Source organism: Styela clava, chromosome 8 (assembly GCF_964204865.1).
Source record: "Styela clava chromosome 8, kaStyClav1.hap1.2, whole genome shotgun sequence".
In the NCBI taxonomy this organism is placed as follows: domain Eukaryota; kingdom Metazoa; phylum Chordata; class Ascidiacea; order Stolidobranchia; family Styelidae; genus Styela; species Styela clava.
This window is the reverse complement of record NC_135257.1, coordinates 14,129,192-14,147,958: the sequence shown is the minus strand read 5'-3', so window position 1 is coordinate 14,147,958 and position 18,767 is coordinate 14,129,192. Positions and strand designations below refer to the sequence as shown.

Here is an 18,767-nt window from a genome sequence, read left to right as displayed (position 1 = left end):
TCATTCGCCATGTTTGATGGGATAGGATTTACATAGCAATCTTCTCGCTGAATCCTCATCTCCTGTTGCTGAAAAGCTACTGATCTTGACGTTCTAAATTGGGTTAGCCCGATCCCAAATTCCTTGGATTTAAACCTTTTCTCATAGATTTCCATCTAATACCGGAATTTCATTAAAGAACTTTACTTTTATCAAACATTTTATCTGATTATATTTTTCCACCCACTCCTCACAACTTTGGTCTGTTTAGTTTCGAGCATTGTCGGAGTTAAGATTCTGCGGGTAATTATCTATTCTTGAATGATAGCAACTCCTTGAAACAAGAACTATGTGACAGAATTTAAAATTGCATGCTTACCTTTTAACAACAAACCAATAGAAAAGTCACTTTTCTGTATCGTTATTTTGAGAGCAACATGAAATAAGAAGCCCCAAACGAAATATTGTGTCAAAATCATGGTTCGCAGATGGCATTTTGTAATTTTGATGCACTCTTAACAAACTCGGAAGCTCATCTGTTGTGAATCTTCTCTGTCTACCTTGTATGCAGAGGAGTTTTCCGCTTTTCCCACTTTTCATGTTGCACATAACTCTATCGTAAAATCAAGATCCCAAATTCTCCAATTCAGTTCCGAAATACTAACCCCATGGTGGACAATTAAACATGCTATCGACAAAGATAACCTGTGATTTTCTCGTTTGTGGGTTTTCGCAATCCCAATTCTCTGCGAAATCAACAAACAGACCAAGGAAAGTTGAGAATGATTTACTTAAAACTATTTAACCTACATTATTGGTGGCTGATCGTGCTAACTCAGCAATTGGATCTTTTAGAAATAAGTTGAGTGCCCGGCTTAATGATAACAGTTTTGATGTAATCATGTTTATGCAATGCATGAAGTGACAAAACAAAGTGCTTACTCCGATTTTTTTTATCGTATGTAGCCTAATTTACTAATTTTAATTAATCCCGGAAATGAATTGTGTCATCAGTAAATTATATTGTTTATCAGCCAAACAAATTGATAATCCACTGGAATTAATATTAATGACTGTGTGAGGTAAAAGAATAAACATTTCAGTAACTTTTTGACCTCTACCTCAATATTGGACACAGAATGTCAATATGGACATATGTCAGTTTTTATTAAGTTGTATCATATTGATTGTGTACTCATCTACAATTTCTGCAAGATTCACCCTATATGTCATCTATTATTGAATGCATAGTCAAGGATGAGCCCGAGCAAACATCATCAGGAAGTTAATATTTTAGCCTAAATGTTTAACGGACTATAGAGGGCAATTTCAGACAGATGAATGACTTACAACAAATTGCGCGCAAATTAAATCGTAAATTAAAAGATATGGAAATCTAATGAAGCTGCAAGGTCGACAGTCAACTATCGAACCTCAATTATATGATACTCGAACCCGATTTCTGCCATGCAAGCTATAGAGAGAAGGGCGGTTTATAACAGGTAGGCGCTAGAAGCCCTCTATACGCCAAGGCGCAATCAGCTGGGGTTGTTACGTTATTCGTGATGCGATAGTTACGTATAGTTTAATATAGTAGGCAATATTAGTTTTCTATATACACACAAGAGGTGAAGATACCTTTACAAGTTTATCAGTATGACAGTATGGAAACAATAGTCGGCGCTGACACGTAATCTCATTCACGAAGTGTCACAAAGAACAACAAGCTTTATACAATGTAATCCAAGCAAATTCCAAAGAACCAGTAGCTAGTGAAACTGGTGTTGTACAGTGATACTACAGAACTTCGGATGACAATTTGAAAAAAAATATGTGAGTAAAATGGGTTGCTTCTCCAGCAAATCAGTGGAACCGGCAAACTCATCGAATCGTGTGGGAAATCATGTATCACAGGGTAGCAGGCAAAAACGAATTTCAGGTGATAGTGGTATCAGTTTAGAAACGGAAGAAATAGTGAAGTCTGCAGACGAGGAACAAATCGCAAATCATATCATACCAAAGAAGGGTAAGTTTTGTTATTCACAGATCTATGCTCTAAAAAATAACATAACTCAAATATATTTCATTATCAGCAGTATATTTAAATAACACGCCATTGACTGCTACACATTTTTATTCGAAATTTATATCAACTGAATTTAATATAACTTGCAATTTTGTCGCTGGTACTACAAGTATTAATATATATATATGTCTCAATTTATACCAAAATTTCATTTTTAACGCGGAGTAGTGATAAAGAATTCAATCTTCGCTGCGTGAAAAATAGCGTGAATGATCTTTTACCCCTATAATACACATTCTTCTAATTTCAGGCATATCGTTCAATATACCAACATCGTCAAAAAGTATTATAAGAAGTCATCCACCGAAGCGTTTAACGGTAAACATAACAATTGTCAGCTTAATACTAATAGTAAGAGATAATAAATTGTAATCAACAACTGGAAATCCGATCAGGAAATCAATAATATCAATTTTTTTATATATTTTTATGGAATTAGCGCGTTTGAGTTGGATTCGTATAATACACAAAAGCACTGAATATCATCAAAGTAAGGTATTCACAGTATCGGTTTGGGATAATGTTGTGAACTTGAGATATGGGAAAAATGTTCTTTTCCATATTGTCGAAATAACTCAATATTTGTTATATTTTAGTCACGACTGGAAGTATCAAAAAATACAAAATCAACGCTAGAGCCTTTTGGCTCAAATTTAAACAGGAATGAACAGATTAGGCAGGTTTGTGGCCGCGTCATTTTTAATTATAAAAGGATGATATTTAAACGTAATATAACTAATACCTACTGTTCTTGTTTGCTTATCCTATGACCTATACCAATCAGAACGATTTCTATCTGAAATGGAATCTCGAATGAAAGTATTTTTTTGATTACTTTTCACAAAATATTTTTTTGCCATTCAATTTGAAAACTTTTTATCGTAGATTATATATTTCATGCAGCACGACATATTTACTTTAAGCCTTCTCGTATTTCGCATTCACTTAGCATTCAGAAATATTCTCATTAGTGCCCTATTATTTTTATTACTTAGAATGAATGATTTTGTTTTTTGTTCTGCACTAGAGAAAGAGGAAATATTTGACTTGTCCATCAAGAATAACATATTAAACCCGAGGGGATTCGTAAATACCGTTTTCTCAGCACATAGAGTGATAACAAAGTGGCGACAAGCCTGTTTTAGCCAAATTGAAATTTGACACAGTTACGAATTGAAATATTTATATAGTATAATATCGTCACGCTAATAACCGAATTGCGTAAGTCATTTTTGATGATTTTGAGTTTTTCATAAAATAGGTATTTATGTAATGCTGCGCACCTGTCTGTTAACTCAGATTTTATTTTAAGAATTCCGAAACCCCTAAAAATGGAGATTTAGTATGACATGCACGTTTGTGCAATTGTTTCGTCATAATGAATTATCAGTGTTCCAGCAGGACTATTGTGACGTCACAAAGGCAAAATAACCTCGCCGAAGTATTTTCGAGTTTTTGCATCTCGGATTCTAGCTTAGCGCGTATTAATTTGAATTTATACTACAGTATAGGAAGACGTGCACTTGTGATATTCACTGTCCGAGTCCAATTCACCTTGGTTGGCTTTTATATTGGGTGCATTACTGTTTTATTCTTTATATTTAATCTTAGTCTTATTTCGGTGGGTTTGCAGAACGTGTTATATTGATGAAATATATATTTTTAAACATGAAAAATAATGTAATTAAAACAGATTAGCTATTTTGGGGATTAGACATTGTAGATACTGAGAATTACATTCGTTTCTGGAATGTTTAGTTTTCAGAACTGGTGCATATAGTAAAGTTGCAAAATTGCGTATGTCCCCAAGTCATAGACACATTTCTGCCTAAGTCACAGTGCGCCATTATGACGTCACTTAACTGCGTCATACAAATTAACTTAAATCCGGCTACGATCAAAAAATTGAACCATGGCAAATGATTGACTCTAAATGGCATAACAATATCATTAGGAAGTTTTTTACGTTTTTCTCGAAACTGCTAAAAATGACTTACGCAATTCGGTTATTAGCGTGACGATATGTGATATAATCATGCTATTGCAAAATTGTTTAGTCGCATGATCATAATAAGAATACCAAATGTCATACAGTAAGAAAGTTTATAATAAGGCAGTAGTATATTTCTCAGCTTGTATTGAAGCAAGTTCAAGCTGAAAAACTTCGTGAGCAGGAACGTCATTCCATAGTAGCTCGGCAAAAACGAAGAGAAGACCGTGCTCACAAAGTACAAGAACGGGTAAGACTTGATAAGTGATTCTCAGAATAAAGAAATTACATTGTGTAAATTAGGTCAAAATAAATTATTTTTCAGAAGAAAAAAATGATGGAAAAGGAGACAGAAGTTTGGGGAGACGACGACTTAAGCGAAATAGAAGATGACTTGAATTTCAATACTAATGAAGGTAAATATATATCTGCGATGATTCCAGTTCATGTGATATGTGTTCAATCCGAAGCCCGGCTCGCAGATCTTGAAAAACTAATTTTATTGGTAGTTTTTTGTAGTATAGCCCACAAACATACAAAACTGCTATGTTGAAGGGTCAATCAGGGTTGCGATATTATAACACAATAGAATGCTATCGTGTTGTATATGATTTGATACGAATTAATTACCTAAAAATTGCTATTTTGTAGGGTCAATCAGGATTGCGATATGAGATAATGGAATGCTATCACGTTGTATATATGACTTAATACGAATAAATGACGTAAGGTTTTTAATAATATATATAACACTATTTATATTTATTTTAGAATATGATTTATCAACAGATGGTGAATTCGACTAAACTCGGAACAAATATCAAACACAAATAGGAGCCAAGTACGAATATATTGAAATAATGAAATATGTAAAGACAGTAGGGACTGTGGAACATAACATTGATTTAGATTTGCTGGAATAAACAGATGAAAATCATTACATAACAGTCACGATTGCAGTAACTTTTTATGCAGTAACTATCATTTATAAAAAGAAAAGAAATATATTCACTTTACATGGGATTCATTTCCACATAATTGAACTTTTATTTATCAAAAGACTGAATTTTGTTTTGGGAAAATAATTTTCTTACTAATTGAGGGATTTGTTCAAATGTTGTATTTATTTCCTTGTTATCGGAGCTTTAAAAACGTTTTGTAAAAAAATATTAAAAGAACAAAAATGTTGGACATACCCATCTACCTTTTTTATACTTTGTTTGCATAGTTTAATACCCAAGAATTGAATATGCGATAGTTGTAATGAAAGGATTTGATACATTATACAGTATTCACATAAAAATGTTGAATTTTCTTAAATAAAATTTTTCAAATCGATATGGTTTTAAAGATTAATAAGCAAAATACAAAAATAACGAAAGTATGATCTTGTAAAAAGATGATGAGTAGAAGTGTTGCTTCGACGTAAACCCGTCATCTCCATTTGAAGTAGTTGAAGAAAATTGAGAATCGTGTGGCGTCGATTGTTTCGGAAGATCAGCTGGAATAGAACAAAAAATAAAATAAATATTTATATGTATGTTGACCCGTGAAGAAATCTTTTAATTCTGTAATAATGAATAATTTGAATAATTTAAATAATGATTTATTTTTAACAAAAATTGAGCAGTTTGTGCCGATGGGATAAAATTAGTTTTATTATTTTATTTCATTATTTTTCTAATGAAAAATTGCATAACATAGTACATTAAGTTAACTATTGTCTATTGATCACCTACTTGTCGTCGGGCATTCTTCAATATTGCATCCTTTGGAATCAGATTCTCTTCCTCGTCGTCTAAAAACAATTCCTGTTCCACAACTTACGCTGCATGGTGACCATGATGTCCAAGCGTTTGACACATCTAGCAAGTAACATTGATTTAAAATAATATGAAAAATATAGCACAGTCGCTACGAATATCAGAAGTTTTTATTTTCCTTATTTTTGCCTAATTCACAAGCTCTCCGAGGCCATGGTCGACAGTGTTATGTTATTATAAATATCTGCAATCTGAACAGAAATATATTTAACTGGACGCCTAAGTATAAAATTTATCCTTAAAATTAAAGATAATTAAAGATTTTTCCATCGACAATTGGAAAATTGAAAGTCATAAATCCCAGAATACATATTTGCCAAAATTTCTAAGATTTTCATTTTCTGACACTAATGACGTTTTTTTGTATCTAAATGCTATACATTAAGTTAATTAACTGTATTATCCGCTTTTATTGTTTATTAGTTTAATGTGGCAACGCAATTTACATTGCGTTTCAATGTTGTAACGTATTTTTGTTCTATCTTTTGAATATATTATATAGCATGCCATTTATTTAAAAAATTTTCATAAAAATATCAATTTTTGCAATAGACTCGAATGGGACCTCCTGAAGTATGTGCGTGCATCAAGATGGCGCACAACCGGAACATAGTATGTGTACCAGGTTAGGGTTCAGGTTATGCGACATCTTGGTGCGCATACTTCAGGAGTACCCCCGAATGATATTTTATTTCAGTTTATATATACACTATTTATGATATATTGACTTTACTCAAAATTTATGATTATAGTATATCAAAGTTTCTTGTAAAAGTACTTTCTACCTATCCTCAGCGTAAGATGATTTTAAACGTATGATATTAATTACAGTTATTCATGATAGTAAATTTTTTCGGCAATGACACACGGCAAAATATCTAGCAAAGATCAGTCAAACATAGTTTTTCAGTGCGATCAATCGACTCACGTAATAATCACAATTATTACAAGTTTAATTGAAAGTGAGAGAAAAGGCGTTTACGTATTATGGCACCAGATAAGCAATCCGTGATTTGACAAGGAGAAATGTTGTCTGCTGATTAATTGGCCTCGCATGACCTTAATCATATAAAACTATAACATTACCGACATTACATCATGTCTAGGTCACTACATCTTCAGCGTATAGTCTGAATGAATTTACAATTCAATATCAAATATACGGAATAATACATTATACGGAAATTAAAATTAATTTAGAATATGAATTTATTGATTGCATTAATTTCTAAATCAGCAATATCCTGATAGTTCTTATGGGTTGTGAAGTTATTTAATGAGTTTTGATTGATAACTAAAAATGATTAATTGTTTTTCAAACCAAAATACATAATATTCATTGAGGCAGCTATGAAGAGAACACCAACAAATCTCATACACAATACATTAACCATGTATACATATATATATGAGCGTTGTGCAATTTATACGTGGCTGTTGGTTGGCTCACCCATAAATATATTAAGTTGATTTTGCTTTGAGGGAATTAGGAAAAAGTTCAATACATCATAGTGTATAAAACTATCCCACATACTTTGATTTTATCATCTGAGAGCTTTGACGTAGATTTAGCTTGTATTTTGAAAGTTTAACATTCCACAAGTATTTTACGTCTTGCCAATCTTTAAATATTACCACTACAATTTGATTAAGGAATAACTTACCATTTGCTGCAGCTGTCCCAGTTCCATGAACTGAATGATAGTCCGTCGTAATCATTATAAATCCCACAATAAAAACTATAAAATTCATTTTGCCAATAGCACAAATCAAACTACAAGATTATTCTATAATCGTCTATGATAGTTAAGGTAAATTATTAAGTGAAACACAAAGGAAACCGATTTATATAGAAGTATGTAGTCGGGATTGTGAAATTAAATGGGGATGCTCTCTGGCTACTTACCTCCAAACTCTGAATTCGTGGTGTTTATTCCGGTGATCCCGGTTTAATACACAGAAAAAGTTTTGCTATGACGAGCAAGTAGAAATGAAAATGACATACAGCACGGTCATCAGACTATTGTAAAGCTGTACTATTCCCAGAGGTATGATTGTTTCACAAGCATTACATGTGTATGTAGACTATCCGCGTTCCACAAGTATTAATGTAATAAAAAAACTCTAACAATAACGCGTAATATTCGACATAATTATCTAGACCTATTTATATTTCTAACAACACGTGTTTGTGCTAATAAAATAGAGTCTCACTAGATTTACTGAAAATAGAAATCATCGTTGAATTTAACGTTTTTTCGACCATTACCTTTCCCCTGTAACGCGACACAATTCTCGTTTACTGTGTCGCAATATTGCGCATATCATGAACAATATTTATTCTAAGTACTCTGAAACTAAAACAAGAAGGTTTACTTCCCGTAGCAATACTTCGTAATACACCATAGTATTTGTCGGGAGTGATCATTGCACGAATGTCTGGTGGTTTGCTGCTTAAAAGCACATTGAACCTAAGCCGTGATAATTCAAATCTACCATGCATAAAAATATTTTAACAATATTTATATTATTCAAATATGGTTTGTGTGAAAGACAAAAAGATTGAATAAATATCACAGATTCAATTAAAAACCAATTGGCAAAGAAAATAATAACTACATTTCATGAAAAATCATCTTATGAAACTTATGCCCATGTAAGAATAGATACCGGTCAACATTAAGAGGTCGCAATCAATAGGTTGGTAACATACACATGAAAAATATACATATACAGGCAACTTATATATAAAGCCACCCAATTTAGTTGTTCGTGTACAAGAGGTTGCAGTCTATGATGCCATAACAACTCACAATATATGAATGCTCATAACAATAGGAATCTGATGGTGATAACAACAATATTTATATTCTCTTGGTTTGGCCATTGGTAGTAAAGAGTACAACAGGTTTGATATCACAAAGCCCCGAAACAGCTGATCGTTCATATCATGTGCTGGTGCAAGTTTTCTGTAAAATCCTGTAATGCACGTGTCATTGGCTGTATATGCATATATATTTAGTTGTCTCAATATGTATAGGACTTGGTTGTATATACATATTTTTGGCTGTACAGCACCAACCCCACTCTTTCATTGCGGAATTAATATAAGTTGTAAATTATTTTCATAACTGAAGATTTGTAGTTTTTCACTGCTGGTGCGCAAAAAAACCTGTTTCAACCTGTTGATAAATAAAAATCAAGTAAATGGGGAACGCAGGTATTTAGTGTAAAACTAGCTTTTTGTATGCTGTCAGACAACCAGACAACGGAGCTAGAGAGAAATACGCCGTTGACTGAATACGGTGAAGCAATATACTGTAGTTTGAATTTTTGTTTTCAAGTCGCTCTGCAAGAAATTGTTAAATAATAAAATTGTCCATCTACCATTCAGCATTTTGTTATTTTCTGTGGGCAGTGGATGCATAATCCGTCGTCTGACGTCATCCGACGTCGCCCGAACGCACATTTCGACTACCTCTTGATCATTTAACAAGGCAGCTATGCTCACGAAAGCCAAAACGAGTATGCAATCTGTCACGATAAATTACAGCTACGGTAATATCACGATAAACGCGAAAGCGTGCCCGCAATAAGGTGCGCAATTTTGATGACGTCATCGCACTTAAATAAAAATCCTGGGACCCACAGAAATTTGCAGACTTGTCCATGGGACATATTTTTCTGTCCTATTCCAATCCCATCAAATAGCAATTATGCCTTTCCCACCCCATCCCATGGGATTCCCATTGAAATAAATTTTAATAAAACTTGGTAAATTTAGGTTTAGCGTCTACTAAATAGGACTACATGTACGAATGGCCATGCAAAACAACAAAATTACCGACTTTGTTAACTTTATATTCATAACTATTATACATGCGTCCATCAGCCCCCTTACGAAGTATATTTTTAATGCTGAATATATTTGGTTGAATATATATATAACTAACAAGAGAGCTATGCTCAAATATATGGATATGAAACCCATACCGAAATGTTTTACCATCATTTCCCCGAAAATCATACGATTTTCGTGTCCCACGTGTCCCATGGGAAATACAAATCTGTGCTGTCCCATCCCATCCCATGGGACGTTTCCCATGGACAAGCCTGGAAATTTGCTCAAATGTACCGTAACTGATACAAATTTATTTTTTATATTTTTATCTTCGTTATATTTAATCTTTATTATGTACACATTTACATAATAATTGTTGTTGGTACACGTTTTGTTAATATTTGGGTAATTTAGAATGCGTAAGAACGGATTAAAATGATTATCATTGTTTCGGTACTCGAACAATTCGGTAGTCGAACACTAATCCGAAACAAATTATGTTCGACGACCGAGATGTCACTTTATATATTACGTAACAAGGGAATTTGCATTAAATTTATCGAAGTGTTGCACACGCATTTGGTGAAGGCGGTTGGCGAGGTGGTTAGAGCGCTAACTATGGTGCCATTACAAGTTATATATCTTACCACCTCATTCAGGTTGTAACAAATTTGCTTCCGTTCCGACCGTCGTCGGGTGCGGACGTGTCAGCTTGAAAAGACTAGTTAATGCTACGCGTTGTATGTTTCGGTATCTGTAATCTGTATCGCGCAATATCAACATGAGCAAAGCCCATCCCCTAGAATTAAAGAAGTTTATGGATAAAAGATTGGATTTAAAGTTAAATGGTGGACGATTTGTTACGGGCATATTGCGAGGTTTCGATCCTTTTATGAATCTAGTCGTGTATAATGGAACAGAGCGTAGAAAAGATGGGATCACTGCACCTGTTGGAATGGCTGAATGGTGGTCGTTCGTGGAAATTCGATATTAATGTTGGAAGCATTGGAACGGATACAATGATTTTAAAGTGAACTAACCGAAAACGACAAAATAACACAAAACCCCAATCCATGATTTGTGCATAGACTGCTATGGAACATCCAATCCATTTACCAAGCTTGTTTTTTAGTAAAAAAAAATTTGTCACTGTGTTATTTTTGCAATATAATTGAAGTAGGCCCACAACATCACCATTTTTTGTCAGCAAGTGTTCTTTAATCCATATATCTGTATATGAAAAGCACATACACGTCTCACATTTTAATTTGAATTATAAGATATTGCCCGATGTCACATCGTGTTTTTGTTTTATTGTGTTTTGCCTGTTATGGGGGAACGGGCACGTAATTGTACGTATTTAACTTTTTTTATCAAGTTATGCCCGTCCTCCAGGTCCTCTGTATTTTGTTTGTCCCTTTGTTGTTGTTTTGTGTTTTGTTTGTATCAGAGTGACCGAATAAAATTGATTGATTGATTGATTGATCTATTTATTAGTCATGTCAACTATTGTTTGTTACCTAAAATTGCAGAAACAATATATTGCCTCCATAATTTAGTATTAGATCCCAGAAATGTATAACACATTGTAAGATTATTTGATGATCGTTAACTAAACCACGATATGAATCTTCTTATTCAAGTCAATGTCACGTGTTCTTACATATTTATAATGTACATTCATTACATACATTACCTTCGTTGTAAGTTTGCCGCTTGACAACGCAAGGTATGTAGCTTATTTTTAACAATAAATTTCTAGAACTTAAAGTAGCTGAATCATCTCTCTTTTTTAAAAAATATTTATGAGCAGTATTTAGATATTTTTGCAAAACATTGCATTGTTTACATTCCTTCACTGAGCAATTAGAGCGAAGGTTACTATTTTGACCAAGTAATTTTAAGCGGAATCTCGCTTTAAATGCGTTTTCATAATCTCTGGATGTTTGGAATAGTTTCCTAACATGTTATTGTGGGTTTCACCACTCACAGCGGATTTTTTCCTTAAACCCATGGATATTTTACACTTCAGTTATTTTCATAAACACCCATTTCAAAATAAGCTCGTTAGTCGTTACTGCCTGAAAAATATTGATGTGTGTGATAATCATTTCTTTTTGATTCTATTTATACACCAAATTTCACAAAAAACATATCAAATTTCACCCTTATATCATTAAATTTTATTTTTTAACATTTCTTGCTTGAGAATGCGCATTCAATTTAAGATTGAAAAAATTCATTCAATGAAATACTTAATTCGTCATTGCGTTGTTGTTTATGCCCTGATCATTTTCTTGCCCATATCTGGTATGTAAATTTACATTCAGATTTGTTTGTCCACTGTAATATTGCTTTAAAAGAAAAAAATAGTCTGGACGCCAAAAATGAAATAAAAAGTTGAAAGAGACCAACGAAGCGCAAATGACGAAATCCAAAATTAGCTAGTTGCGTGTTTGTGGAGGACTTTATCGAATATCGTTTGCATCTAAAATATGCTGAAAGAAGTATAACGCCGAATGAAAACACAGCGTACATTTTAACAACGAAAGGCGAATGTATCATACTTTTACTCTCGTTATATTCTTGATTCCAGGCGGCAAAAAATATTCGGCTAATTTGATCAAGATTTTTGTTTTTCTAGTTATTCTTTGTGCGTTGCGGCTATTTGTTCTCATTTATTTGTAATCTTATGTAATTAAATCATCAGATAAAAATGGATAGAATAGTTCTTGGAGCAGGAGATTATGCTGTATTTGGTGCTATGCTGGCAGTTTCTCTAGGAATAGGAATATATTTTGGCATACGAGACAGAAGAGCCAAACGCGGAGTGCAACATTATCTCATGGGTGGAAGGTACAACAAACAATTTTTATATTATTTGTATTATTTTACACTGGTTTTAGTTTGCGACTAGGTAGGTCACAATATAACTCCTTTATGTGCATGAATTGTTTTGTTCAAAAATATTAGACTGATATTAGTCGAATATTAGACTGTAACATTAGACCTAGCCAGAAGAATTCTTCTATTGCTTAAACATTTCACTGATGAATATTTGATACTTTTATTTATTAATTATTATTTTTTGACCAACAATTACCTAATAAACTGATTTCTTATTTATGATATATAATGCTTATTTTTTCAAGAAAAATGTCTTTTTGGACAGTTGGAGTATCACTCAGTTTTTCTGTTATAACTCCAGCCACAATACTTGGCATACCTTCCGAAATTTACATCTTCGGCTCCATGTTCTTTTGGTGAGTAGTTTTAACTAAAATGACTATGACTATAGTGTTAGCAACGGCAATCAATCTAATCACACAATGCGATAATCCTAAATCCAAAAATGCAGGCCCGACCCATACCTCAAACTCAGGCAGAACCTTATGAACTGAAAATAGTTTAAAATAAGCACAGCCTTGGAATACAATACGGACTCTGCAGTAAACTGATCAGATTCAAAAACTCTGATAATTTTTACACTTTTCAAATCGATCAGAACTCACTTCCAAATGTGGTAGACACATTCCTATCTTTGTTGATGCGAACGAGAAACAATAAACAAAAGCTTTATTTACAATTGTAGTAGCGTGATGGGAACAGTTTTTCGTGTTAAATTGCCAACTTTTTATTCATAGAGTATTTCAAACCAAACTTAAAACTAACTGTATGTATGTTCTTTGGGGCAGAAAGTTGCACAGCGTCAAGTATCAAGCCATCTTTTATAATTTCAGGATGCTTTTAGTACCGCTGTTGGTGGGAATAGTTGTTACTCAAATATATATTCCTTTATATTTTCGAGTAAGTATCACCAGCAGCTATGAGGTAAGTTTAATATTAAGATCCAAATAAAAAAAAACGGTCTTTGACTATGAATAATGGTTGCAAGTAAAGAGCACACGTAGTTTGATTTGAATTAAAAAAACAACAACATAATATGCTTGCAACAGACACAGACCTTTTTGTTATTAAAGACTTCATGTAACTAGTACTCATTTGCGCTCAAAAAGTTCTCTTTGTGTGAAATTGTGAAATTGTGTGAAACTATGTTGATGCTATTAATAAATACTGTTTTTTATATTTTTCCTAAACTGTCAACACAATGATTTTTTATTTAGCGTATTACCTGAAAATGAAATATATACACGTATATTCTATTGCACACTTACATTGAAATTTAATATAGTATTAAATACTTCGGATAGAGCTTACTACTTGTGCATATAATTCTTAAGGCATTATTCTGATGGCTGTGCAGTATCAAATACTTAGATTTCTATTTTAGTACCTTCAGCTGCGGTTCAGTGCTCCTGTTCGAATTCTTGGCACTCTTGCTTATATAACGCAAACGACCTTATTCATGGGAGTAATGATATATGCCCCGTCTTTAGCTTTTGCACAAGGTAACCAACAATATTTCAACAGCATTTTACAGTAAATTACAATGAAAGTGTAAACTTCTCACTAATAATGACATTTATACTTTTTATTTAGTTTCTGGCTTCAATTTATGGGCGGCAATTTTTACCACTGGAATTGTTTGTTCTATTTACACAACTTTGGTAAGGAGAATAAATTTGTACAAATTTTCTGCTTGACAGTCATGTATTTTTTTTTTATTATTATTTTCAAAATGCAGGGTGGCCTCAAAGGGGTGATGTTAACCCATGTATTTCAAGGAATCTTGATCGTATTGATCTTAATTATAGTCTTGTTTACGAGCGCGAGCAGCGTTGGCGGGTGGTACAAAGTTTGGTTGGCCAATTACGAAACAGATCGTTTTACTTTCAATGAGTAAGTATTTACCTTTCATGGTTATTATTAACTCATTATTTTATTAAAAAACAATGACAAACAATTTTTCAAAGCGTTTCTTCCAGGATTTAATTCGATTGAATTTTAAATTGGAGATGTACGTGGGATAGTTGTTTAATGTTAAACCAGACCACCGAAAATACACTCACAACCCGATTTCTTTATTATTTATCTAAAAATGAATAAAATATGTTCACACATGATGCAATTGATCTCGAACAAATAAATGCTTTTGAATTTTATATTTCACTGTGATATAATACAATATAACTATAGCAGTTGGTGCCATAATGATCATATTAATGACGTCATATTATTTTAATTTTTTTTATTCTCATCAGTTTCAGCCTCGATCCTAGAGTACGTCATTCTGCCTGGAGCGTCACAGTGGGTTTAACAATAATGTGGACGAGCGTGTTCGCTACAACACAATCACAAGTACAAAGATTCTTAGTCTGTACATCTGCAAAAGATGCGAAACTGTAATGTATATATATATATATAAATCATTTTAGATTTAGACTATCAATTTTATGTAATTATATGTTTGTTCATTTCCTTGCTTTCTCAATATAATATAACTGTTCATACATGGGGAATATATGATTAATGTTTTACCATATCATTCTTTCCACAGAGCCATGATAACTTGTGCCGCGATTGTGACTTTTGTTCTTCTGCTATGCATGGTTTTGGGCTGGGTTACGTACTCCTATTTTCACAATTGCGATCCGTTGTCCATGAAACAAGCGACTTCTTCTGACCAGGTATACATACATTGTAAAGTTATTGGACACGTCAGTGGACATACCGATCGTTTCAATATTATGTTGTTGTTTTTGTTTTTCTTCTCCTTCGTCATGATAATATCGCTCTTGTCTTCGAGTACTGGACCAATTTCTTTGAAATTTTCAGTGGTTAGAGATTGATTTTTTCGCCAGAAAACTATTACTTTTATATATTTCAAAAATTTCTGTGAACTTTGAGAGATTCGTTTTTAATGTGTCAGAATAAATGATAGCGACACCTTGTGACGTGTCCATATATTTGAGCATAGCTCTCTGGTTTAAAAACAGCTTACATGGATTATAAACAGTACTGCATTAAATCGAATCCCTATTTACAATACTCCCCTCAAATAATCGGTATATGTACTTTGTTGTGCTATATTGGCACAATCATTTTAAAATTGTCGAAACTTTTTCCAGTTGCTTCCTCTCATGGTTTTATCGATGTTTCATGGTAATCCAGGATTCACAGGTGCATTCATGGCTGCAGTGTTTGCATGCAGTTTGAGGTAGTTTTTCATTTGAACTTTTAAAAATTCTATAAGTTTCTTTCGAAAACAAAAATTACGACTTTTCAATCAATTTTCAGTCCCGTTTCTGCCGGAATAAACGCTTTGTCTTGCGTTACTGTAGAAGATCTCATTCGCCCTTTTGTAAATTGGAGTGACCGCACTTTGACAATATCTGCAAAAGGTTTGTTGTTTTGTAATAGATGTTGATAAATGGTCTGATTTTCTTGATATTTCAATAGATCTTTCTGAAGTAAAGATTCTAGCTTTTACCTGTGGTTACATACGCTGGCGAATAAAAGGTAACACGAGACGAACAATGTGGTGTAGTCAAATGCAAATTGGAAAGAAATCCGATTTACGTCTGTAACCTTATTGTCACTCACATACCCATATATTATTACATACAGTACAGCATAAGCTTTCAAACATTAGCTGTAATATCTTCAAAAGATATCAGACTATTCAAGTGATATTCGCGTCCTGTATTGTAAATATTGAATAGTTACATTAGCCAAAAAATTCAATAACATCAAATAGCGCTGCAGTTTCAATAGTAAATATTGATGAACTCTTATGTTTTGTATACAATACGTGTATTAACTTGTTTCAATCTGTTTTTCAGTTATGGTTTTCTTCTACGGAATTTTAAGTATTGGGTTTGCTTGTCTTTCAACAATACTTGGTAATATTTTGCAAACAACATTAACCTTATTATCAATCGTTGGAGGTCCCACTTTAGGGATGTACACTCTGGGTGCTATGTTTCCACCGGCAAACTCGTGGGTGAGTCCCACCACTACTTTTGGCATACATTTTAATCATTGCATGTGTACACTAGCACAAATTCTCTCGGTGTTAAATTTTTAATCTCAGAATATTCTAGTTTTCTAATCACCTCATTATTGTGGATTGCTCTAATCTGATAATTGTTTTTGTTGGTCATCATATATTCTGTATACATGTCATTTTCTGGTTAGTTAATGTTTTTTTCTTTATACTGTAAAATGAAATTCACTATGCAATAAAATATACTTTCCAGTAGATGCCTGATGTCCCCAATCATGTACTTTAAATATTCCTAAAAAAAGAACATTTTCACGTTCATTCAGGGTTCTTTCTCTGGCTTTTTTGTTGGTATATCCTTAGTATCGTGGATATATGCTGGAAGTCGCGATCATCCACCACCACTCCAACAATTTTGGAAGCCAAGACATCTTTCAACTACCAACTGTACACTGGCAAACGACAGCCCTCTCTACAATTCCTCTACAATACTGTCCTCCAAAATTTCAACAATAAGTGTTACAGAAATCTCTTCAGCATTCGATGTCGTCGATCATTCAACAACATCTACATCCTCAGTGCTCCGACCTACAGTAGCTGATGTATATGCCGTTTCCTACGCGTATTATGCTGCAATTGGATTTGCAGCTACTACAGTGGCCGGACTTCTGATAAGCCTGTTAACCTGTAAATACGTTTATCTCAGTTTGTTTCAATTTACAGCAAACTATATGCATATCAGTTTTAACCTTGTAATTCAGGTGGACATCGGCATGTTGGTGAAATTGATCCAAAGCTAATCGTACCTGTTTTTGATCATCCGTTGATTAAATATTGCCTGCCAAAAGGATTTCGCATGATAATGTGGTGTGGAGTCGATCACAATCAATCGAATACTGCTGAGGTATTTATTTATTTTGCGTTATTGAACTGCATTTGTTAGTGAAGTGAGCTCTAGGATATTTTTCTTCCCAACTGGCGAGTCAGAGCGATACAATTACTAAATGCTGGCACCATAGGCTATAGAGCATAGTTTTGAGCATCCGTCAGTCTGCAAGTACTAAACGACCTTGCGCTTTAGGCTCCACGACAAGGTTTGGACATTGTATCTGCTTGTGACGCATAACCCCTTCTATATTTATGTTTTAACAGGCTTCCGACCTTGAGCGTAAATCACCAGACCTAGAGAAGGGACACTCTAATCCTGCCTTAGAAATGACAGATAATGCGTTTGTTCTAGCCCACCTCGAGAAGTGAAAGTTAAACGAAACTATCTGTGCATCTAAGAGACTGCTCCAAATTTTGAAAATAACATTTGTCCGCACGAGGGCAATCTAATGGCCATCCAGTGAAGATACCATTGAAGTGTTTATCATTTTTAACAACTTTCTGTCTTCGTCGTCGTTATTACACACCATCCTACCGAATAAACAAAAATTTCTCATGATTTGTTCTCTATTATCATTTAATTTTCAGTTGGTGGATACTGGATACACAAAAATCGCTTTCAAGATAGACCGCGTTGGTGCAAAAATTTGTAGAAATTATTTCTATAGATCAGTGGTTGTCAACCTTTTACTAACCGCGTACCACTTTACTGTTTTTTACTCTGGCCGCGTAGCACTAAAGAGCCCTCTTTTTGGCGCGGGGAACAATGGCAAAAGACACGCGCTATGGGAGTAATTTATAATGTGGCACTACATCCTTAGTGACCTAATTCGCAAGGCGGTCGAAAACATGACAACCTCGATTCCTTCGTGGACAATAGCAGGCGAGGGCGATCTCTAAAGACTGGACTGGCCGATAAGACGTTTCTCCGACCCTTGACCCCAGAGAAATTCTTCCTATACTTTACTATTGCAAATTTTTTTATACTTATTTCGAGATTGTTTTGATGTGTTGGCGCTTATAACCTGGTTTACGTGTTTGGAAACCCTCATTTTTATTAAAATTAATCAACCATGTGCCGCTTACAGGCACTGATAGCTTAGTTTAGATTAGTCTATCGCAGCATTTGCGAGACTCATTTTTGATTACAGCAATTAAATTAATGCTCCTTTGAAGACATAATGACAATTAAGATATTTGATTCACAATTTTTTTTAAACGCAACTGAAAACTGACAAATAACACGCAAAACTACA

The 18,767-nt window shown here is 33.7% G+C and overlaps 3 protein-coding genes across 6 annotated transcripts; 2 read left to right on the top strand and 1 right to left on the bottom strand.

Moving 5' to 3' along the window:
* The first annotated feature begins 1,181 nt into the window (after nucleotides 1-1,181).
* Nucleotides 1,182-4,946, top strand: LOC120346066 (uncharacterized). Of its 3 annotated transcripts, none has more exons than XM_039415708.2 (6): nucleotides 1,188-2,005; nucleotides 2,316-2,383; nucleotides 2,662-2,745; nucleotides 4,198-4,305; nucleotides 4,359-4,471; nucleotides 4,827-4,946. In XM_039415708.2, exons 1-5 carry the CDS (start codon nucleotides 1,822-1,824, stop codon nucleotides 4,446-4,448), a joined length of 534 nt encoding a protein of 177 aa, XP_039271642.2. In that variant the 5' UTR covers nucleotides 1,188-1,821; the 3' UTR covers nucleotides 4,449-4,471; nucleotides 4,827-4,946. The 3 variants fall into 3 exon arrangements, with proteins under 3 accessions (XP_039271639.2, XP_039271642.2, XP_039271640.2); XM_039415706.2 differs by having other exon boundaries at nucleotides 1,191-2,005; nucleotides 4,381-4,471; XM_039415705.2 differs by lacking the exon at nucleotides 4,827-4,946 and having other exon boundaries at nucleotides 1,182-2,005; nucleotides 4,381-4,800.
* An 87-nt stretch (nucleotides 4,947-5,033) lies between these two features.
* Nucleotides 5,034-7,677, bottom strand: LOC120346068 (uncharacterized). Its single transcript, XM_039415709.2, has 3 exons — nucleotides 7,543-7,677; nucleotides 5,795-5,920; nucleotides 5,034-5,556 (listed from the first exon to the last, which is right to left on the bottom strand). Exons 1-3 carry the CDS (start codon nucleotides 7,628-7,630, stop codon nucleotides 5,408-5,410), a joined length of 363 nt encoding a protein of 120 aa, XP_039271643.2. The 5' UTR covers nucleotides 7,631-7,677; the 3' UTR covers nucleotides 5,034-5,407.
* Nucleotides 7,678-10,330: 2,653 nt separating this feature from the next.
* On the top strand, nucleotides 10,331-18,050 carry LOC120345997 (sodium-coupled monocarboxylate transporter 2-like). 2 transcript variants are annotated; one of them, XM_078115218.1, is made up of 14 exons: nucleotides 10,331-12,575; nucleotides 12,872-12,982; nucleotides 13,460-13,526; nucleotides 14,011-14,128; nucleotides 14,220-14,287; nucleotides 14,365-14,519; nucleotides 14,882-15,022; nucleotides 15,178-15,307; nucleotides 15,749-15,837; nucleotides 15,918-16,021; nucleotides 16,463-16,623; nucleotides 16,950-17,310; nucleotides 17,385-17,527; nucleotides 17,776-18,050. In XM_078115218.1, the coding sequence occupies exons 1-14, from the start codon at nucleotides 12,436-12,438 to the stop codon at nucleotides 17,878-17,880; spliced, it is 1,893 nt and encodes a 630-aa protein (XP_077971344.1). In that variant the 5' UTR covers nucleotides 10,331-12,435; the 3' UTR covers nucleotides 17,881-18,050. The 2 variants fall into 2 exon arrangements, with proteins under 2 accessions (XP_077971344.1, XP_039271556.2); XM_039415622.2 differs by having other exon boundaries at nucleotides 13,460-13,550; nucleotides 17,776-18,048.
* Nucleotides 18,051-18,767: the final 717 nt, after the last annotated feature.